General features: G+C 40.6%; 1 protein-coding gene across 2 annotated transcripts in view; it reads left to right on the top strand.

Moving 5' to 3' along the window:
- RABGAP1 (RAB GTPase activating protein 1) overlaps nucleotides 1-21,213 on the top strand; it is a 91,245-nt gene that overhangs the window by 53,429 nt on the left and 16,603 nt on the right. For both annotated transcript variants that reach the window (XM_090022986.1, XM_090022987.1), the window contains exons 14-17: nucleotides 12,235-12,348; nucleotides 14,965-15,039; nucleotides 18,203-18,328; nucleotides 18,659-18,802. In XM_090022986.1, the coding sequence (XP_089879112.1) occupies nucleotides 12,235-12,348; nucleotides 14,965-15,039; nucleotides 18,203-18,328; nucleotides 18,659-18,802 (459 nt within the window). The remainder of the gene's footprint in view (nucleotides 1-12,234; nucleotides 12,349-14,964; nucleotides 15,040-18,202; nucleotides 18,329-18,658; nucleotides 18,803-21,213) is intronic.

Here is a 21,213-nt window from a genome sequence, read left to right as displayed (position 1 = left end):
GTCAAGTATATTGCAACCCTGGAATTCACCTCCGGGACCTCTAATTGTTCTAACAATAGGTCACAAGATTTTCAATAGATTAGACTGAACGGTGGGTATGGTACCTCAGGGTTGGTCATGGCTGATGGGCTCCTTGGGCCATCGAGTTTCAGAGGCTGCTTCCAACAAGACCTGGTCCCTGTGTAGGCTCCTGTGTGGTAGGAGGTTTGGTACAACTCTGAAGGATGGTTTTAGGATTAAAGCACTTTGGTAGGCAGTCAGGTGGTCCAGGGTCCGTTCCTGACTCGGTGTGACCTTACATAGGGTGTTAACATTTCCTGTGCCGCAGTAAAATGGTTGAAGCGGTTGGATACTGTGCTCCAGGGGAGCCAGTGGATTTAGCACATCTGTTTCCTGCTAACGTCTGCCGTTTTCTGTGACAAGTGCAAGCCTTTGTGTGCCCACCTGTGAGGTGGCTTATGTCAGCAGCCATGTGGCTGTTTTACTCCATTCGGTGTTTAAATGTTTGTTCCTTCCCCTTTGTCCACTGAAGCAACTTCTTCCAAAACCCTGGCTTTGTTCCCTTTTGGCTTGACAGGTTCCCAGATCGGTTTTGAACTCTTCTGCCACGAGGGACGCATGCTGGCCCCCAGGACTGTGGGGCTGTGTTTGAAGTGTTCAGAATGAAGTATTGCTGAATGTAAGGCAAGTTATGGTTTGTGTCTGCACTGTTGTTTGTGTTTAATGATAGTCGTATGTGGAAACGTTTTTATCGGTGTGCATTTGAAGACGTCTGCAGATTTCAGCCCTAGAATCAGTACTTAAAAATTCAGTTTACAGAGGGTTCAAACCGAACGACAGTGTTAACATTGTAATCTGGTTGCGAGTACACAACTGATCTCTTACTGGGGCTTCTATTTGCTACCTTAGACTGGTGTTCTTTGTTAGCCTCTGTTAGTTTAAGTGACAAAAAAAAAAAAAATCAGTATTTAGACAATCTGTTTAGACCAGACACTTTGTTAGAGTCTTGACCGTCTTGGTCTGAGAATGTGAAGAGAAATGTCAGGAATACTAAACAGGATGTCAGACGCTGAGCAGGGCTAGGAAGTTACAGCTTCCCAGGGGTCTGTTGCTTCTAGACAGACCTTGATAGGCAGCTGTCTTGCACTGAGTGGCCTGTTGTTTTATTGAGGCTGCAATTTCTAGTGTTCTTGCGGGTGAGCATGTTTTAATTAGTGTCTTTGTTCCTTGAAAACAGTTTTTCTAAAAAGATGCACATTGCTGTCATGTTTTACCTGGCATCTGATAGATGCCGAAAATAGGTGAAGATCCTGATCATCACTAACTTTAAGACTTAATGCATATCAGTCTTCCCTTTTCAGGAAGGTACCTATTTGTAATGTGAAAGTGCTGTTCAAGAGTAGAGGTGGCAAAGTGAATCTGGACTTCCAGCTCTCTTTGACTTCTCTTCTTTTTTTTACCACTTTTTGTATTTTGTAAGACAAGGATAATACTTTTGTAGTAAATAGGAGGAGGTTGAGGCTCTAGTTAAAAGAACATTGAGAAATCTTAGATGAAAAGGGCTATATAAATGCAAATAATGTAAAATCCCTGTAAAGATGAAATGAACACATGGATACATACATCCATGCAAGGATTGGTCCTTTTGAAATGTGGCAAAGATCTCATGGTATGAATAAGAAACAAATGTTTGTTCAAAACAAGTCATTACTTCTACTGAAAATGGAAAACAATTTTTCTTCTGGGATTTCAACTCCTCTAGAATGAATCCATGAAAATCAATAATTAGATTAGTGGGACCAACTTTTTAGTATGCTGGCAAGAATATAGAGAGATTTGTCAGAGGAAATATAAATAAACTTTGTGCTAGAGTGGCTTTGGTATATTTATAGTGCTAGTGATTTTTCTGTGTGAAATTTTTGACTATTTGACTATAATGTAAGGCTTTGATTTTTTTTAGCTGGCGTTAAAGTTGCTCATTTCATGAGGGTATGAGAGTACCAAAATGTGAAAGGATCTTTACGTTGCAGGCTAGTAAAAATATTTTGTAAAACACCTGTTAAAATGTTTTCTGTAGCAGTTATCAATGGAATTGATGTTTAGTGCACAAGGAAAAAAAAGTTGGGTTCTGGTCAGTGGAAACCTTTAGGAAATATTTATCATCCTGCCCTTGCCAGTTTGGTGGGATATGGCTTTTTTGGAGGGGGGTATAAATTGCTGTATCATTTCAGAAGGTGAAGTGGGCTCACTGGAAGTCGCAGCACAGTTGATCCTTTTAGGTAACAAGCAGTGTGGTCATTACCCTCAGTTTTGAATGGGGTGAAAGGATCTGAAAAAATATCTCTATGCTGCCATTGCAAAACTCTGATTTTAAAAGCACTGTACAACCTGCCCTTCTGAAAGCCACTGTACTGGTAAGGCCCCTCCCTGTGTAACCTGTGAGACCCCGGTCCTGTCGTCGTTCTAGCAGGTAAGCGTGACTCCATTGCTTCATTCCAGTAGCGAATGCAGCAGGATGGACATCGGCATTTGAAAGCTCACGTTGGGCTTTTCCTGCTGCTCTTGACACTAGGGTTGTATCTTTTTTGGGGGAGCTCCACGGTTTCACCAGTCATTCGTGTCTTTTTCACACACAGTTTCTGGTTACAGCCCAAGCTTTTGCATGTGTGTTCGTCCAGGTTGTGTTTTTGAGCAAAACACAGTAGAGCAATCTTATTGTAAAGGATACTTCTTTTTTTCTGGTGGCTTGCATGCTTCCCTCTTGCATAGCAGTGAGTGAGGCAGCAGCCACTGATGAGATACCTTCAGTCTCTTTGGGGGAGAATTGCCATCTGGAATACATTCCCTGTTTTTTGAGGAATTTTGTTTGGGTCTCAGTCCAGTTCTCAGGGGACAGGTGATGGCGTTTCAAAAAATTATCACATCTGACATTCCTTTTTGGGGAGTCAATAGTGAGGCCAATTAGAATACACTGGTATGTGTGTGTGTGTGTGATATTTTACATACTTTTTGGTGTGGGAAAAATTCAAGGAGGAAGGGTAGGAGTGAGTGAGAGCATCTGTGGTGCCTGTGACATGAAGAGCCATGAAAGAAACGATCCACCAAAGCAGCTCAAACCTTAAGGTAGCGGAAAAAATAGATGAATGGTGGGCCAATGCAGAAGCTTGTGTGTTGTATGTGTGTGAGAGAGAGATTCAGTGTAGACATATTATACTGTCAGTCTTGACTCCTTAAATGTTCTTAATTCTTTTTGGTGGATTTGTCCTATTTTGTGTACTGGAAGGGGGACATTTTGATATCTATGGAGACAGCTGAAGAGCTGTAGCGGCTATAAAAGTTTGTTTGTGCCAAGTTTAAAGCTGTTTTAAAATAAGTACTAAGACCACTTCTACCCCATTATTTTAACAGGCATTCTGTAGCTGACTTCTCAGTTAGGACTAATAATAGAAAAGCTTGTGATTTAGCCAAAGCTACAAATGTTACTGATTTAAAATAATACTTACAAATACTTTCAAATATTAAATGAAAATAGAATAAACTGAGGTATGTAAACTATTTGATCCTAATTCCTTACATAATTATTTCCAAAAGTGAGTTTTGCTATGGGCTACTGAGAGAGCCCAAAAACAAATGTATTTTTCACTTTGAGATGCTCTGTGTTGCAGCTGTGTAATGCATCTCTGTCATCCTGTTAGTTTGTTATCAGTGTATATATACGTATATGCTGCTAAATGAACATGGAAGTAATTCTAGTCGCACACTTCACATTAGAAGTTTGTAGCACATGCAATTTTAAAATGTTGCCGTGGTTCTTAGAATTCTCGAGACTCTTTTGCTAAATCTGTTACCAACATTTTCCTTTCTAAGAAGACTGCACAAGTTTCAATAATTGTTCCACTGGTTAAGCATTTGTCTACCATTCATTTTTAATTTAGTATAATCTTGATACAGATTAAAATTGAAAGGCTCTTGAACCATTTCAAACTACTGACATGGCAGCTTAAGATTGCCTGTTCTCTCAATGTATAGATGATGCATCAACAATGTGAAATAGTCTTAGCATTTGCTGAAAACCTAGCTAACTTTAAATGCTCTCTTTTGTTGCAAGAATACTAGGTTTAGTGCAGAATTGCACACCAAAGGCATCTTAAAAGGAGTATCATTCTGACGTGGGATATTTCTTCTCTTCTGAAAGGATACTCAGGATTCAATAATGTATCTATGGGAGCAATTATTTTAGCCAAAGTTTGCATGGATGGTTTTATAGGAGGTTTTGCTTTTGACGTTTCTTGATCTACTTTAATGTAGTGTTCCAACAGAGCCTTGTTAAGAGTGTAATTTTTTTAATTCTTAAACGCACTTGTACACTTTATTTCAAAGGTCTGAATGGCTCATAAAATAAATTAAAGAAATAAATGACACTTTGCATGTTTTGACTTTGTGTTGTCTTGGGTGGCTTTGTATGCAGCGTTAGTTTACTGGGATTTGGTTGTGTCCTTGAGGGGCGGGTAGTCCTTCTCTGATCTCCGCTGCCTGATTTGGCTATTTCATGTGTACTTGCCAAAGGCAGAAAAACCTTGACCATGCAGTTTGTATTTATACTTTTCTCCATACATGATGTATGACATTTTTGCCAAACTTTTCTTTTATAATTTTCCTGTGGGAAACTTGAGCCCTAAAAGGAAACAAGCACAGCTAAAGGGCTGGATATCACAAGGGATTCGCTTTTATTTTTAGAATTGCAAACTGTATTGCCATATTTGGACTGAAAATGCACAATATCGATGCATTAAATCAAATTGCATCTATTCACGCATTCTGAATTTACTTCAACTTAAGTTAAGTATTCAGTGAAGTTTTGTGAAAAACACTTGAGTTAAATGTATAGAATATGCTAGTTCTAAATGCCTCCTGTAGTGCCCTGACCACAGTATTTCTCATTAGCAAGTATCTTACTTGGAAAGCTACTATGATATGCCTTAAGATCCTCAGCAACAGGTGTATTTTCTCTTACAAAAGCATCCTGCAGTGGTGCAGTCCAAGACAAGTCTAGGAGTATGCTCAATGTAGAATACAATGTAAAGCCAGAATGTGATTTATAGGAAAGAATCTTGGGAGTGCTGCTAAATTTGGACACAGCAAGATAAACTTGGCACCAGTTTTAAGAGTGTGCTGCTAATAGTGCGATCATAGCAAAATAGTTATTCAGCGACATTTTGGTATTCTGGGATGTATTTATAATGTATAGGCCTGTCCAAAATAACCTCTCTTTCCAGCAGTGTGTGATGGCATCACTGTTACCCGTTTGCCGTTTCTCCTATTAACCCTTTTCATTCCCTTTTTCAAAAGGCTGGAATTTGGCATTTAAATTACCTCTTTCTTTGCATGTTTGTTACATGTGCATTCTGACTACAAGCCATGGGCCTAGTACATAGGCTGAGTAGCATGTATAACACCACTGACTGCTTATGGGCCTTGGTATCCTCATCTTCGTAGTAGACTTTTTTTCTTCTGATTGTGTTACAAAATCTTTGCAAAAGCAATGACATCTCTTTGACTAGTAATCTTCTAAGAGAGCAGGGAAAATCCAAGCTGCTGGTGGTGGGGGGTGTCTGGTTCCCATCACCTTGACTTTTGGTGTTTGGGTGGAGGTATTTGAACATTTGATATGCATCACAGGAAATGGTTTTTTTTTCTCCTTTTTTTTCCAAAGGAACAGGTGGGTATGATTGCAAGAAACTAATAAATATCCACAAATTCTTAGTCTGCATTTAGGTAAATAGATTCAAAAGGAAACTCAGACTTTGCACTTTAAAATAGCTTAACACAAATAAAATATAACTGTAATATAGATGGCACAGGAGCTTTTCTGTTTTTAATGCGATTGTAACTTGAGCGAGCCACTGAAGGAGACCAAATAAAATAGTTGTGTTGATAGATCAGCAAGGTATGCTGCAGTATTTTTGCATTTGTCCATTGTGTTCAAATCATATTCTTATGGATGTCTAATCTAAACCTACTCTCCAACAACTTGTGGCTGTTATTCCTTGGTATGTGGGGGGGGGGGGCGCTCGGGGAAACAGGGTCTCTCCCAAACCCTTCTGGTCCCCCCTAGTGAGGCTGACTGTTCCTCCCAGCAGATGTCCGGGTAATTTAAATAACCCATATTGGCTAATAATGAGTTTTAACAAACATCTCTCTGACCCTCCAACTGCTTGCATGATCTAAAAAAGCAAGCGACACCCCCCCACGCACAAAAAAACCCAAAAACCAAACACACCACTTGGGGTCCCATCTGCTTGCATATGTAAAATTTAAGTGAATGTATCATGAACGCTGCATCTGTTTTTCACTGAGGTTTAAAAATTTAAGCAAATGTAAAACAAAGTACAATGTGAACATGATATGGGATATTTAGAATATGCAATATGCTCAATGACAATTCTCTTTTTAGTATTGAAGCATTACATTTAAATGCAGAATTTTGCCATTTGGTATTTATTTGTTACATTTACTGGTTTTAAATTATGTTTTATTTCACCTTAGTTGTCTTAAGAAAATAAAAGACTGGGCAGATACCTGGATATCTCCCTTAACAGCTATGCTTTTTTGTCTCCAACTATTTTTTTCCTGCCCTTTTTATCATTTTTTAACTTTAAATCCTGAAGTTCTCCAACTCCAGTTGTGGGATCAACGTGGTGTCAACTTGGGGAAGAACAGATGCTTGTTGGTCCCGGGTTGTCACAGTTGGCAATGGCAACCTTTGAATCAGGGGTATGTGTGTTGCTCTGGGTAGGCATATACGAGCTTCCCTTTGGCCTAATTAAAAAATAAACAAACAAACAATCCAAAAAACCCACCAAACAACTCTTTGCCCAGTGGTCACTAGCTCTTCTCCCTGCGCTTGTTTTGATTTTCATGCCTCTGTGGGGACAGAGTTGTAGGCCAGGAACTAAACGACATTGTGGTGATCTTCGTGCCAAACTCAGTGCAGCGGGGATCTAAGCATGGTGACTTGATGTTGCTCACTTGGCGATTCCCTCCAGTATTTCTGGGTTAATATCATGATTCTGTCTACTCTGGGTATCTCTTGCATCATTCTGATTAACTGAAGTTCTGTACCTCATGTATCATTTGTCTGTTGACTATTTGTGCTCCCTCCTTTGCTAATTATTGTGCCCAATCAGAAATAGCACCCTGTAAGGAAGTCCAACAGGATCAGACCTTTCCCAAAAAGCAGTTTCCAGGGCAACAGTATTTCTACAATAAACATTTTTACCAAGTAGCAGAACGTTCCCATGGTGTATTGCTTTGAACAAGTTTTACAAATCAAATCCCTGGTGTACTGCATACGTTAAGTAATTTAACTCTAGTGAATGAGCTTCCAGAGTTTGATCTCAAGTCCAAAGTAAAAGAGAGATTTAGTTTTCTGTCATTTGACATAGTTGGCATTCTTGCAGTCTGGAAAGTGCTGTGTATAACTTTCCTTACCAACCTCTGAAAAAACACTCACGTTATTCTTAAGTCTGTTAGAGAGAATGTACCTTTCTGAAGTCCAGCTGGTTCTGGGTACAGGCAAGCTTGTTTAGTTTGTACCTGCCTTTCTGTATACGTTTCTCTTTCAACTTTCTCAGGTGTTGTGCGTTTGAAAACCTCCATGTTCATGGGAGGGAGATTTTTTCCTAAATGAATTGTGGGGTCATAGAGGGCTGGGTGCCTGTCCTGCTGAAGGTTATACTGTGTTACTTCTCATGTGATATGTAAAGACTGCCTTGCCTCCCTTCCCCTTTCCCCTCAAATCAGCTTGTTGCATCTTCCAAAAGTCTTTAAAGAAGCTGCGGGAGAACTGAACGTTGGGCTTCAGGGAGGCCTGCTGGAGTTCAGTGTTCCTTAGTATCAGTGGAGCTTTCACAGGACCCCAAGTTTCTCTTCCCATAAAAAGGTCCTTTCCTAACTTTTCCTTCTTATATTTTACCTACAATACCTCCTTGAGGACTTGCAACAGCGTCCCCTGGCCCCCTCTAGTGCAAACAGCTGGATGGGAGGCCTCTTCCAGAATGGGCATCAGGAGTGTTCTCTGCCCCATGACACTTTCCTCTTGCATCTTTTATTTATTTTATTTATTCCATCTATTTATTCATTTAAATCACACCCTCCTCCTTGCGCTGGGAGGGATAAACCAGACCTGCTGAGGCATGCAAGAGATGGTTAGCTATCGCTCGTCCAGCGTCCTGCATGCTTTCTGCATAGCAGACCTTACAGGCGATGAGTGCTTGTATTGTAGCAGGAGCTCCTCCTGTTGCACCCCTGCGTTTTCTGGACACTGGTCAGAACTGTTAACTACACGCATATACCTTTGCAACTGCCAGGAGCCTCCCTGCCAGATCTAGTTTGTTGGCAAACAGGTTGATTTTTAGGGACACGCGTGAGCAAAGTGTCTGTCAAATCTCAGCACAAGCCAGGAAGTGGATAGATTCACTAAAATGGTAGTTAGCTTCCTGGGGTTTTTTTATTTTTACTCTTATTTATTTATTTTTGTGTGAGAGAGTGTGCAGTAGATCATTCTGTAATTTGCTAGATCAGGTATTGATTTCCATAGTAGATTGTTTTGTTTTTAAAATGCCTGAGAAATCATTGACTCATCCGCTTAAAAAAAAATAAATTAATGCATTTCAGAAGAAAAGGGAGAGTGGTTTTGTACCAGGTCCCAAACTTTTCTCCTTTTGTTAGTCAATGTATTGAGCTGTTATGGGAATTTTAATCTTTTACTATACTTGCTTCAGTTCTCATGGCAGTTTTCCACTTGCTTTTCTTTATTACTTTCTTTTTCTTCCTGTCATTCTTAGCTTTCTATTTTTCAATTCCAGTTTGTGAAGGGCGTGTGCTCAGAAGGGTTTCCTTCAGTTCCCAGTGCCCTGAAAGCATGAGAAATTGTCCAGTGAGCCAATTCTCACAGCAAGGTATAAAAATAGGAGTAAAGAAAAGGTTACACAATGCTGGAACAGCAGCAGTTTATCCTAATAGCCGTTTTTCAAAGCCATGTTTTGAAAAATATTTTTAAAACCTTATCACTTCCATATATTTTTCTCTCCCCAAACTGTGTCCCAGCAGCTTGGAACCAGCTTTAGAGATACTTGAAGAATTGCACCAAAACATAGGAGTCAAGTGCTGAACAGTCACGCAGAACCGGGGAAAGTCCAGCTCAGTCTGATTCCACTTCTTTAACAGCAGAGGAAATTGCTGCTTGAAAGTCCTAGCGTCATTTTCTAAACCAGTATTTAATACACGTCTTCAAAGGGAGGCTTGTTCCCTTCTTGAGACCCAGCCTTACTTCCACAGTCTTACTGCTCTGTCACTGCAGCAAGCTACGGCAACGCTGAAGACAGAAGCAGTATCTGTTCGATACCAGAATCAATGACCATTTTCATGGAATCTGTGTTTTTACAGAACAGCTATTTATTATCGCTTGATTCTTCACACACTTTAGTACACAAATAAGAGCAATAGGTTTAGTTTCATATGCCTACATTAGCTTGCTTATTTGCATTAACTTCAAAAAGTTTATTCCTATTTTCAGTTACTTCAGTGTTGCAATGTTTGCTCGTGCTTTCTTCATAATGGGATAGACTTCTTAGACATGCTATATATTGTGAACAAATTGCAGCGTCGTCGTACTATACTTGATCATTGCCAAGACATCCCAATAACTTGATTCTAATAGCAGTTTAATGCCTTTATAATGAAATGTCTGTGGCCAGCCATGGAGAAAACTGTTAAATCTGGATTAAAATCACAAGGGAAGATCAAACGCAGAATGAAAATGTGTCCTCATTTGTTATCAATGGCATTTTCCAGAGTAAAGGAGCAAGTAAAATCTCCGATTTAATGCATTATGTGTATGGCTGATTACACCACCTATTGTATATGTCTGCTTCACATGAAGACTCCCAGGTGCAAGCATCCTTAAATACTGTCACTCTAGGCATGGATGTGACACTTAGCACGTCCACGTGTTTGTAATCAAGGCTCCTGATGTGCATTTGGTCTCAAGCAAAAACTGTTACTTTATGTATCCTCTTGGGAAGCATACAACACTTGCACTGTATTCTGTCGTGGCTTCACAGTGCACCCTATGCACACAGCTTGCACAGGAAATGGTGATTCATAGTAGAAGTGAAGACGACCCAGCGTTTTAATTGCACACCCAGTCACTGCCACAGAAGCTACCTCATGTCAGCTCCTGAAGCTCTCAGTAGCACAAGTTGCCTAATAAATTTGACTGCTTGTCTTCTGATCATCTTTGATTCTCTCTAGCTGCCTAGGAAGCCCCTCATGCCACTACTGAAATGTGAGACGGTAATTATAGTCAAAGGGAAATCAACTGAGAACAAGTCTTTCTGTATCTATTTAGCTGGTTTTATTCGCAATTGAATTGCTGAGGTGTCTTGCCACAGGCTGCAGAGAGGTCACTGGAGCTTTGGAGCAGCCTACTCATTTTGGTGAGAAGACTGCAGAAATACAGTACACACGAGTGTGCAGGGAAAGCCACAGGGAGCTCCTCTTGTTACACTTCCTTTCTTTCAGTGCATTTTAACTTTAGTCCTCTCATCTGGTTGACCTGTTATTTCAGCAAGAGAAACTTGCATAAGGATACTCAAAAAGAAAATTTGGCACTGTTAGCAACTGTCCTACTTTTAAAATCTAAGTTCAAATCAATCTCTGAGATTTTGAAAATCCATGTGGGCAGTTTTTCAGATCAGTATGAGAGCCATCAGTCTAGATTCAGGGGTGAGACTAAAACTGTCCATAGCTCACTGTGTGGTTGAAACATTTTTAAAGCATTTTGAAGATAGCTGGAGTGAGTGATTCTCTAATGCAGTCGCTGTGCATGGTTAGATTGCACAACTGAGATGGATGCATTTATCCTCTGGGGTGTAGGTTGTAGCTGTGTTGGTCTAAGGGCATAGGCAGACAAGGTGCTTTGGGTGAATCTGATATCATTTATTAAACCAACTTAAATAGTTGGAAACATTTTTCTTAGCAAGCTTTCAAGTTTAAAAACCGTTCGTCAGGCTGAAGTCTAATAAATAATACCAGATTCACCCAAAGAACCTGGTCTGCCTTTATGCTGTGGGTGCTTTTTGTTTGTTCCCTCTATGCAGTGCCAGCTGCCTGGCCTTCCAAGTCATGTTGGCTTCCATTGCAAGACAAGCTTCATATCTAAGGATTTGGCAGTTTGGGAATTCTCTTTGGGCAACTGTATTTCCAACCTCGTTCTCCATCATTTTGCTTAATCCCCTCATCAGTGGGTGTGTATGTTTCTTTTTAAAAATGGGGTGAGGGGGTGGGCAGAGGGAATAGGTCCTTACCATCTCTTTCTGTACTGAGCAAAGCTGTGTAATTTATGACCCATTTGTAATGATCTCTTCACTCAGTGAAATACACAAGTTGCCAATCCCCCATAACTTCAGAGTTCTTTCTGTATTGTTTCCTTGTTTGCAAAAGATATTCAGCTTTCCTTGCAGTACTGTTTGCTGTGACGTAAACCTTTACAGTGCAGCGGTTTGCAAGGTGAGCTGGCAGAGATCAAAGCTACCCCAGGAGGGCTGATCCCTTTGCTCTGGGGAGAGACTGATGGAAATTTGGGAGTGTGAGCAGGTGCCATCCCCCGTCTGTGCCGCACACAGAGTAGAAGCAAGTTCATCTTCATGGATCTAGGCTCTTACACATGATACGATTGCATAGGTCAGTTCATCTGGTCTCCCTAGGCTTGCCTGCTCCAGCCAAAATGGTGGAGTAGCAAATGCAGTTACCCAAATTTGTTTGACTGGCAGTTTTCATGTAGAAAAAATGAAGTGGAATTTGGCTAGTGGCACTTGGGTTAGGGCATCTTCAGAGGGAAGATTTCACTTCTGAAGAATAGCCACCGCATCTTGCAGCGCTTCACATCTGCTGGGGCAGTCTCCTAGCTGAGTATTGACCGCCCTTCAAATGTGCTCGTGTTATATGAGATCTCACAAGATCATGATCCACAGTTGTCAGGTAATGGGCAGTTTTCCCCAAGCCAGTGCTTCATTTTGTTGTTTCCCCTGCAGTGCGCGGCATACGTTACTTTTCTGTTGACCCTTGGTCCCAACATGTGGTAACCAACACTGTTTTTATTTTTTTATTTTTTTAAGCCTGCATCTCTTTTTCTGATGTACCATTAATCTCTCATGCTCTTGTTTTCAACAGGAGTCTCCCCAGGACAGTGCTATCACTCGAGACATCAATCGCACGTTCCCAGCTCATGATTACTTTAAGGATACTGGGGGAGATGGCCAGGACTCCTTGTACAAAATATGCAAGGTATTTCACAGCTTCATAGGCAGCAATCTTTGACCAGGATACTTGGTGGATTAACAATACTTAAAGAGAACATCTCTCCATGGTATATTTAAATTTGTTGTGTTGGGTTATTGCTTAGTCCTATAAGCACTGTTGAATCAAAAAGTGGTTGTGGTCTGACGGTTGTCCTAGCTTCTATGAAATAACCTGGTTGCAGTCCTGACACCAAAACCACTATTGCATTGGGTATTAGTGTCCTTGGTGGCCAGCATACAGGTAAGACTGGACAAAGAGAGAAACTATGTTTGCCTAGCACTATGCCAACTGAGGGATGCAATGCTTTGTGTGGCTAGGGGCCTGTGCTTCAATGAGAAGCAGTGACCAAGAATCTGAGATGAACTCACTCAGTTGACAGCTTTGCATTTTTTTTTTCTTTTCTTTTTCCCATGCTAAACTTATTGGAGTTTTCTGTTACTTTTGAGATGCATAAGAATAAGTCAATCACCAGTTCACTTCTTACAATGGACAGTTTCTGCTGAAGAAAGGAATGTGAAGGCAGGGGTTGAACAGAGCTGCTTAAAGTAAAGCTTAGGATGCATCGATCTAGGGAGGTCCAGTACAAAAAGACCAAAGGAGCTACTGGCCAGGTCTAAGGTGCGTGAGATGAGGCAGTATCTGGCCAGTGCTTGTTAGACCTGTACTTTTATAAGAGAAATATGTGTGATCTGAGCAGTTAATAGCATGCTGAAGGAAAGAAGGTGGCAGGTGAAGAATAAATGACTGATTTGGTGCTGAAAATCTAGTTCTTGTTCCTCACAAAAATGTTTAGGTTTCCCTAAACATGCAAATGCTGCAAATATTTTTGCCCAGTACAGGTATTGTATTTTTGCTGTTGTTTGATCAAAGGCATGTGTAGGTGACCATTTTCTGTCCATCACATCTACGAATTAAAGACAACCCTGAAGATGCTCAGTTAAACCACATTTTGTTTAAAACGTATTCTTGGAATACAGTTAATGATCTTGTGGAACTTTGATATAAGTTAGCTAGTCTGACAGAAAGCAAAGGTCTAGGAAAGGACCTAGGTGTCTGTAAAGCTGAAGATAATTATGCATCCCTCATTAGCATTATAAAGCAACAGGCACACATTTAAGTCGCTGATTAAAATGCAGAAGATAATTAGCAGGTAAAAATGACTGTTTTCTGTTTGATCCAATTACTTTATTTGACTAGAGTGTCTCAAGCTTCCAGCACTTTGATTCTGCATTTAGAAACCCTTCATGTATTCTACCCCTCGGGAGACGGTTTTTGTAAGCTGAAGCTCAGATTCCTGGCACATCAATTCCTTCCTTTATAATATTGTTTAAATATGATGAGGTTTTCACAGGGGATAGTCCTAGGCAGAGTGGAAACGTCTCTGCATTTCATTAGTATTGAAATCAAGACTTGGTAACCAATTAAAAGGTTTTCTCTGCCATGGAATCCCTGCTTGAACATGGTAATTAGAAATAGCACCCAAAATCTCAAATTTCCTTAAAGAGATGCTTTGTAAACATCATTCTTTTAATTATACCAATCTGAGCTTAATGGCTTATCTGCTCCGTTTCACAGCTGTATATCCCAGAGAGTTCTGCCCAAGACTGAGGTTAAGAACAGGAGTGAAACCTTTCACAACTTTTCCCTGATGTCAGGGTTGTTATTAAATTCGTCTTTGTTCCCTTATTGCTCTCTGGGCTTTTAATGTGGTTTTTATCTTGTAAGCAGCTTGAAGTGATTGTCTCTCTAACATGCTCTTCAGTCATGTACCCTTCATTATCTCTTCTCAGCCAAAGTCTGTTTGATGACTGGCTTTCTATCTGTGTTAAAGCCCAGCTGGGCTGTGTACAGAATATTGGCAGCTGTTTCTGTGGCTCTTCTTTTTCAAGTGGGGTTTCAGATGTGTCCTTGAGTCAGCTGACAGCTCTGTTTCACATGGGCTGGCTGAGCATGTTGCCCTGGTATCTATCTTGTGCAAGAGGAGTCCCTGCTACTGTTTTAGAACGTAGGCAGACAAAGTTCGTCGGGTAAATGTGATATCTTTTGTTAGATCAGCTTTAGAAGGTAAGCATCTTATAGTACAGTACAGGAGAGGTAAAACAGGATTGATTGTAGTCTGTTCCATTTTAAAAAGGGGCTTTTCCCCTTCCCTCTATCTCACCAAAGGGTGTAAATAGGCAAAATTACTGAACAGCTGAACACGCAGTTGTGGGGAAACTGCTGCATATGATTTTTAATTGGCAAATTAAAATCCGTCTCTATACCAAGGAATATATAATGAGTCTTGTTGAAAATGTTACTGGAATGGGGGCTCTATAGATGCTGACATGGAACGTAAGAATGAGTGTGACTAAATAGCTGGAAAGAGTCCAGCACCCAGTAACCACCCTGGTCTCTGCATTACCACTGATTGTTTTGAAGGCCACAATTTGGTTTTTGGTTAATCTCTGGGCAGCTAAACCTCCTTCTGCAAGGCCAGTTGAGTCATGACTAACCGTTTGTCAGCCCCTTGGCGCTGATGAATAGAGCGATCAGCCGTGTCCTCATACAGTTCTGCTCTAGGGAAAGCGCTTGTTTTAAACTCCCTATTCTTTTTTTCAGGCCTATTCTGTCTATGATGAAGAGATTGGCTATTGTCAAGGCCAGTCATTTCTTGCTGCTGTGCTGCTTCTGCATGTAAGTTTTTTTTGTTGTTGTTGTTGGTTTTTTTTCCTTTCCTACTTGCTTTAATCCTGAGACAAAAGTAGTGCTTATGTTTCTCCAGAACTAACTTCAAATGAACTCAGGCTTCTGGTATAGTGAACCGCATGTTTGGTTACTTAAATGCTTAATTGTCAATAATTCTGACATTAGAGGAAAGACGAGCTTGTTCTGTTTCAATTGTGCAGCCTTGACGATGAATTTGTGGTTGGCGCTCTCTTCTTTTTGGTTCTACTAGGTTCTCTCCAGCTCCCAACTATCTTAGGGTAAAAACAGATGTTGCCGTCCATCACTTTTTGTGCTGCCACAAAAACTGTTACGGAGGCACAGAGCGATAGCAAATAGACATCCATACTTTGCGTTGTGCCATAGGGTGGCTATGATAAAAGGCAATAATTAAATGTACCTCTTCATTCACTGCTTTATGGTGGGGGAGTGTGGGCTGCCTGCACTGTCCAACCACCCCAGCAAGGAGTCCCCTGGGCTTGAGGACCCCAGTCCTGTTCACCTTGTGAATTCCTGTGCAGGACTGGGCCCCTCAAACCTGGGGAGAGCCAATTAGCTGATTTGGCAGCCCTAGCCCTGGGGCCACATGCTGCATACTGGGCCCCACGGCCGCGTGCTGCCCTGGAGTGCCCAGCTTTCCCTGCATCCAGAGATGTCCCTGGGATCACTCTGGCTCATCTTGGGAAACAGGGAAGGTCAGGGTTTCCTGCTTCCAGAGATTCATCCCTGGTAATCTCCGGGGACCTTCAAGATTGCCAGGGGCTCACCTCTGCAAGGAGGAAACACGTCTCCTGTTGTCCCCACAAGTCCAATAGGCAGGACAGCAGGCAATGTGCATTTTCAAAATGGATCATCTGTGCCAGGACATATCCTGGCACAGCTGATCTCCTTCATTGAGCAATATCTATTGCTAATCCTAGTTTAATTTAAATGAGTTAACCAAAAGCAGCTTACTTAAGTTTACCTAGGTACAAGTAACCCTGGAATTTGAGGGAGGCCATCTACAGGAACTCCCTGCAAAGGCTCGTGTTGGGCATCTCAGACTAAATTTTAAGCTTTTTAGAACAGTTTTTTTTTTTAATTTGTTTACTGAAAGTGCACACAGATTTTGCTAGAGGTCTTGGATTCAACAGAGGATGTTTTGCAGCATGTTGGTAGAATGTGAGCTCGTTACGTCGTAGTGGCTTGAATATCTCAGTGTCCTCCTTTAGATGCTTTGTGTTTTGTGGTTTTAGATGTTAGAGAATAATCAAAGATGGAAATAGATTTGGATCTTAAAAGATATTAAATGTGTGCTTTAGTTGCTAGTTACACTTGTGCTCAGGGTAGTAACTTCCTACTAATCACCTTGGCACCTATGGAAGATGCTCTCTGCTTCATGCTTACTGTGAATTTAGGTAGAAAGTTTTGAAGTTTGCTCCTGGTTGGAAAACACTGGTGAAAATTACACATTTTGGCAGCACCCAGTTATTTTTATCCAGTCTTGTTAATGCCTCCTGCTTCTTCATCAAGAGTTTGGTTGGTTGGTTTTTGGGTTGGTTTTTTTGGTGCACTGCTAGCAGAAACTGAGCAGAGTTCTGAAGCCCAGCAGGATTTTGTGATTTCCACCTCCCCACCCCCCGGCAGCTGTGAGCGAGTGCTGCTGCCTTGCAGAACTAAATTTAAGACATCTGTGCATCTGTCAAACTGGTTTTCAGAGAATTGTTTTCCTAATGTGTTGTGAATCTATGGCAATTATAGAAAGATATTTAAAACTACTCGCTCTAAATTAAATAAAAGTCTAATGGGGTGATAGTACCTAACCAGTACTTTTGGTTCTGTGTAATGTGTCAGCAGAACCACATAACTGATGGGGAGAATAATTCTGCAACTATCTTCTAAATCAAACCAGGAATAGCTGGTTGATATACATTTCCTTTTCCTTCTTTCACCAGTAGTTGAACCAAACTTTTCTTACTAATAGATGTGCGATTCTCTCTTGTGCTAATTGCCAGCTGTCCATTCTTTTGACTCCCATTTGAGTAGAGGCTCACAGACCCAAGAACACAAACCATTCATCATTTTTGTAGCACTTACTCTTTAATGATAATTGTTACTTTTGAGAACCAAGGGTGCAAATTGCATTCCAGTGTTTGCTGCTTGTTTTTCATTTTGGTCCTCATTAGAGTCGGTCTTTGGAGCGTGACTCTGAGGGGCTGTGATAAGAGTTCTAGGCTGTGTTGTCTTGGACGAAACACTGGTGTGCAGTCCCTGTGTAATAAGAGGTAATGTTACAGCAGAAGAAATCTAGTTTCTGCAAGTCCCTCACTACCACAACTGGAGTGTTTCTGGAATTTTTTTAGTTTACAGGCTTCATCTGTGGATAGTAGAGCACATGTTAGATGTTCAGGCCTTTACGTGACGCAATGATTGACCTGAGGCATCTGTCTCTGCTGCTGTGGAGAGATCAGAACTGATCTGTGGCACCAAGGAAAGATGTACGTGTATTGACAAGCCGTGATGTTTCTGCCTTCAGCTGCTGACAGGAGAGGGAGAGGAAACTGTCTGTCCCAAGCCGATGCAGAGACCTGACAAAGCTGAACTCTGGGTAGTAATAACTGACCTCTCTTTGCAACGGTCTGAGCAAATCAACATTTAATAATGGTATTTTAAAAAGCAAACTTAAAAAATGTTATTGTTCATCATTTTGCAGTAATTCTGCAAAAATATTTGCATCTTACATCTGGTAGCTGATTATGCTTGGGAAGTGACTGAAATATATTGAGAAATGGTAGAATTCGGGTTTGGTTTGAAGCTGTCGGTCTCGTTAGGGATAACGGCAGCAGGATACAGAAATACTGTACAACTCAATGGTTGAAAAGTGTGTTTCTAGTCGGAAATGTAAATTTTGCAGAATTATGAGGGATTTGTCTTTCTTTATAGGCATGAAATACTGTCCCACTTCAGTTGTGATGGTACTTGTTCATCTTTTTATCTGCTATTAAAAATCTGACCCCATGCGTTTATAGGGAGTTAGATGACTAGATCCTTGCGCAGATCTGACTTGGTGTTCTGGGAGTAACAGCAACCCAAAGGAAGGAAATAGAATAATACTTGTTTTAACATGTTGACACTTTTTTGTCCTATCCGACAGATGCCTGAAGAACAGGCTTTTAGTGTTCTGGTCAAAATCATGTTTGACTATGGACTCAGGGAACTTTTCAAACAAAACTTTGAAGACTTGCACTGCAAATTTTACCAGCTGGAACGCCTCATGCAGGTAAGCACCCCGGTGACCTCTGGGGAAACGGGTCAAGGTTTGCCATACTGGAGATAGCTTTAATGGCTTGGGAGCGAGATTTTGCTCATGCAGGTGAACAGTTTTCAAACATTAGTATTACTCCCGTTGTTGAGGTAGAGGGCAACCAGGCATCAGTATGGTTTCAGAGGAGAAACTTCTTTTAGCATAATTATTTCACGTGCTCCTACTAGGATATAGTAGGCCAAACTTGCATCTTGTATTGTGCCAGGCTATCATAGCTCTGAGAACTGTAAGCATGCTGTTCAACTCTGCTTTTAATCCAAACTTAACACATGTGCTGTTTTTTAGGAGTATATTCCTGACCTCTACAACCACTTTCTGGACATCAGTCTTGAAGCCCACATGTATGCTTCCCAGTGGTTTCTTACCCTTTTCACTGCAAAATTCCCTCTATACATGGTCTTCCATATTATCGACTTGCTGTTATGTGAGGTACGTCATGTACAACTGTCCAGCTTTGTACGCACTCTCTGTACCAAGTGTAACTTACAGTCTGTATTTGATCTATGAAAGCTGGACAACTGACACTTCAAATATAACTTCCAATACAAAAATGTAAGCAATGACATAAAAATCATCTCTGCCTTGTAAGTGTTTTTCAGCATTTTTAAGACGTTACATCATTGGATTATGGGTTTCTTTTTTCAGATTATTACTACTTATTTTTAGTAGAGTACTATGTGATCTCTATAATTCCATGCATTAGTTACAGGACACAGAGGGTTGATCTTGTGATATCTTACATAAAGGACTCTTGTTACCATGGATCATATGATTATGTTCCTAGATTTTTAGATCCAGCATTTAACAACAACAAAAAAAGTTTTCCTACCTATATACAACATACAGTTTAAGATGTCCTAGAGCACTGACAACTGCTGTGTTTAGTTCTTTCTAATTCTCATGTGAGTATCTTGACAGCCCTGTTAACTCTGTCCCCCTCAAAAGCTGAATTGTCTCATTCTGCTGCTTAGTGTGTATTTTGAGGCAAAATTCTTTTATACTGAGATAATGTATTAGTCTTTAGTCTTTTTTTTATATAGCATTGTACTGAGCAGTATTCTGGGAAATAATATACACTGAGTCTAAACTATATATATCAACATAAGTGAATGGCATACATTTTGCAGTGCAGTGTGCCTGGGGATATTCATTTTTTTTTGCTTGCTTTCTGATTGCCAGAATGCACTAATTTTGATTTTTTTGGTGCATCTCCCAGATATTTGCATGAAGTAGCAAGGTGCTGCAGCAGTTGTGTCATCCAAAGGTTGCAGCACTTGTAAATCTTCTGGTCATTGTGTTGCTCTTCACCTAGTGGTGTTGCTCAGGAGCCTGCTGCTTGCTTTGCTTACACACCAGTGTAATAAAAAGCAACAGATGGCATCTGCCAAATCAGCGCCGTTTGTTTAGAAACACACACACATGTCCAAAAATTATTAAACAAGTCATAAAGAAGGGTTTTATTGTAGTTTTAAAGGAGTAAAACAGGTGACAATAGTACAGCCAAAACAGGAAAATGCAGCAGTCACATTCTGAGCATTTCCTTGTGTCCTGGTTGCGTTTGTAATGATGCCATGTTTGGAAGGCATGTTCCAGTGTTGAGAAGGGGGGCTGTCATAATCAAGCATTTTTAAGAAAACCTTTACTCAGAAATGAAGCGCAACCGGGAAGTTAGTGTGCGATTCCCAAGTCAGTCACCCTTTCTCCGTACCGGGTGCTTCCTAAACTTTATGCTGAGTTCATTTAATACCAATTTCAGAATCCCACTGTTGCAGCATTTATTGATGTAGTTACTCTTAGAAGCCATAGCAGCAGATCTGGTCTTAATTTGTTGCTGTTAAAAACAAAATCCAAAGGGATCAAGGATGGAGGAAAAATCCAAGCCCTACCCAGTAGTATCAGTGGAACTCTGAAAGATATGGAAGCAGAAGGGACATGTAGCTGCCAGATCCTCTTGCATTGATCTGTGAGTCCCTTTTACATAATCTTGGTGAATAAAAGCGTATCTGTAAATGATCTAGTATTAAGCACTGATGTAGGGAAGTCAACTTGAAATTTTGTGTGTGTATTTATATCGTCGGCCAGAATTTTTCATCGTGCATAATTTAGAAAATGAAAATTTCAGCTGTTACTATGTGAAGTCCCTTGAGGAGGCTGCAGGCATTTAGCAGGTTTCAGGGTGAGGAATCTTTCTGATCTTTAATGCTTTTGCTCTTGTCTGACTTTCTTTCCGACTGCCTGGAAAAATTTATCTTTATCTAAAGATGTAAATTTATCTTTTTCATAGGCTGGTATCTGGAAAAACTTCTGTGCCCCTTGGGATTAAATATCTCAATGAGCAGCTTTAATGGAAGAGAAAGGGCTTTCCTTTTTGATTCATTCTGATTTGCTTATAGGTCATAAGCTATTTGTTGTGTCAGAGCAGATCCTAACACCTGGGGAGGATTTAGCAGTTGCCTTTTCATCTCTGGTGTTTGACTTCAAAAGTTTATTTGTAGTAGTAGGAAAAAGGGCAGCCGATGTTGATGTTGTCTCTTCTTTTCTACGAACATGAAATGTTTTATATGCAGGTTATTGGTGGAGTGAGTAATTCAAGGTCAGGCAGAAAACGCATATCTATTTAAATAAACCAAAGCAATCATTAGTTTCTAGTTTCATTTTGAATCCAGCCTTTTCAGGAAGTCGGTATATTGAAATGTTAAGCAGCCTTCCCTCTGTGGGCGGAAAAGAACTCAAGTGCCTTGCTGTGTAGACTGCAGATAGTGATGATAGATTTCCATTAGAGATTGGAAATCTTCCCTTTTTGTATCCTATCAGCCAGCTGGTTTGATACTGATAGCGGA

This window comes from Crocodylus siamensis, chromosome 11, assembly GCF_052110815.1.
Source record: "Crocodylus siamensis isolate JL-2025a chromosome 11, ASM5211081v1, whole genome shotgun sequence".
Lineage (NCBI taxonomy): Eukaryota > Metazoa > Chordata > Crocodylia > Crocodylidae > Crocodylus > Crocodylus siamensis.
Note: the sequence above shows the minus strand (reverse complement) of the source record. Positions and strands in the feature narration are given on the sequence as shown.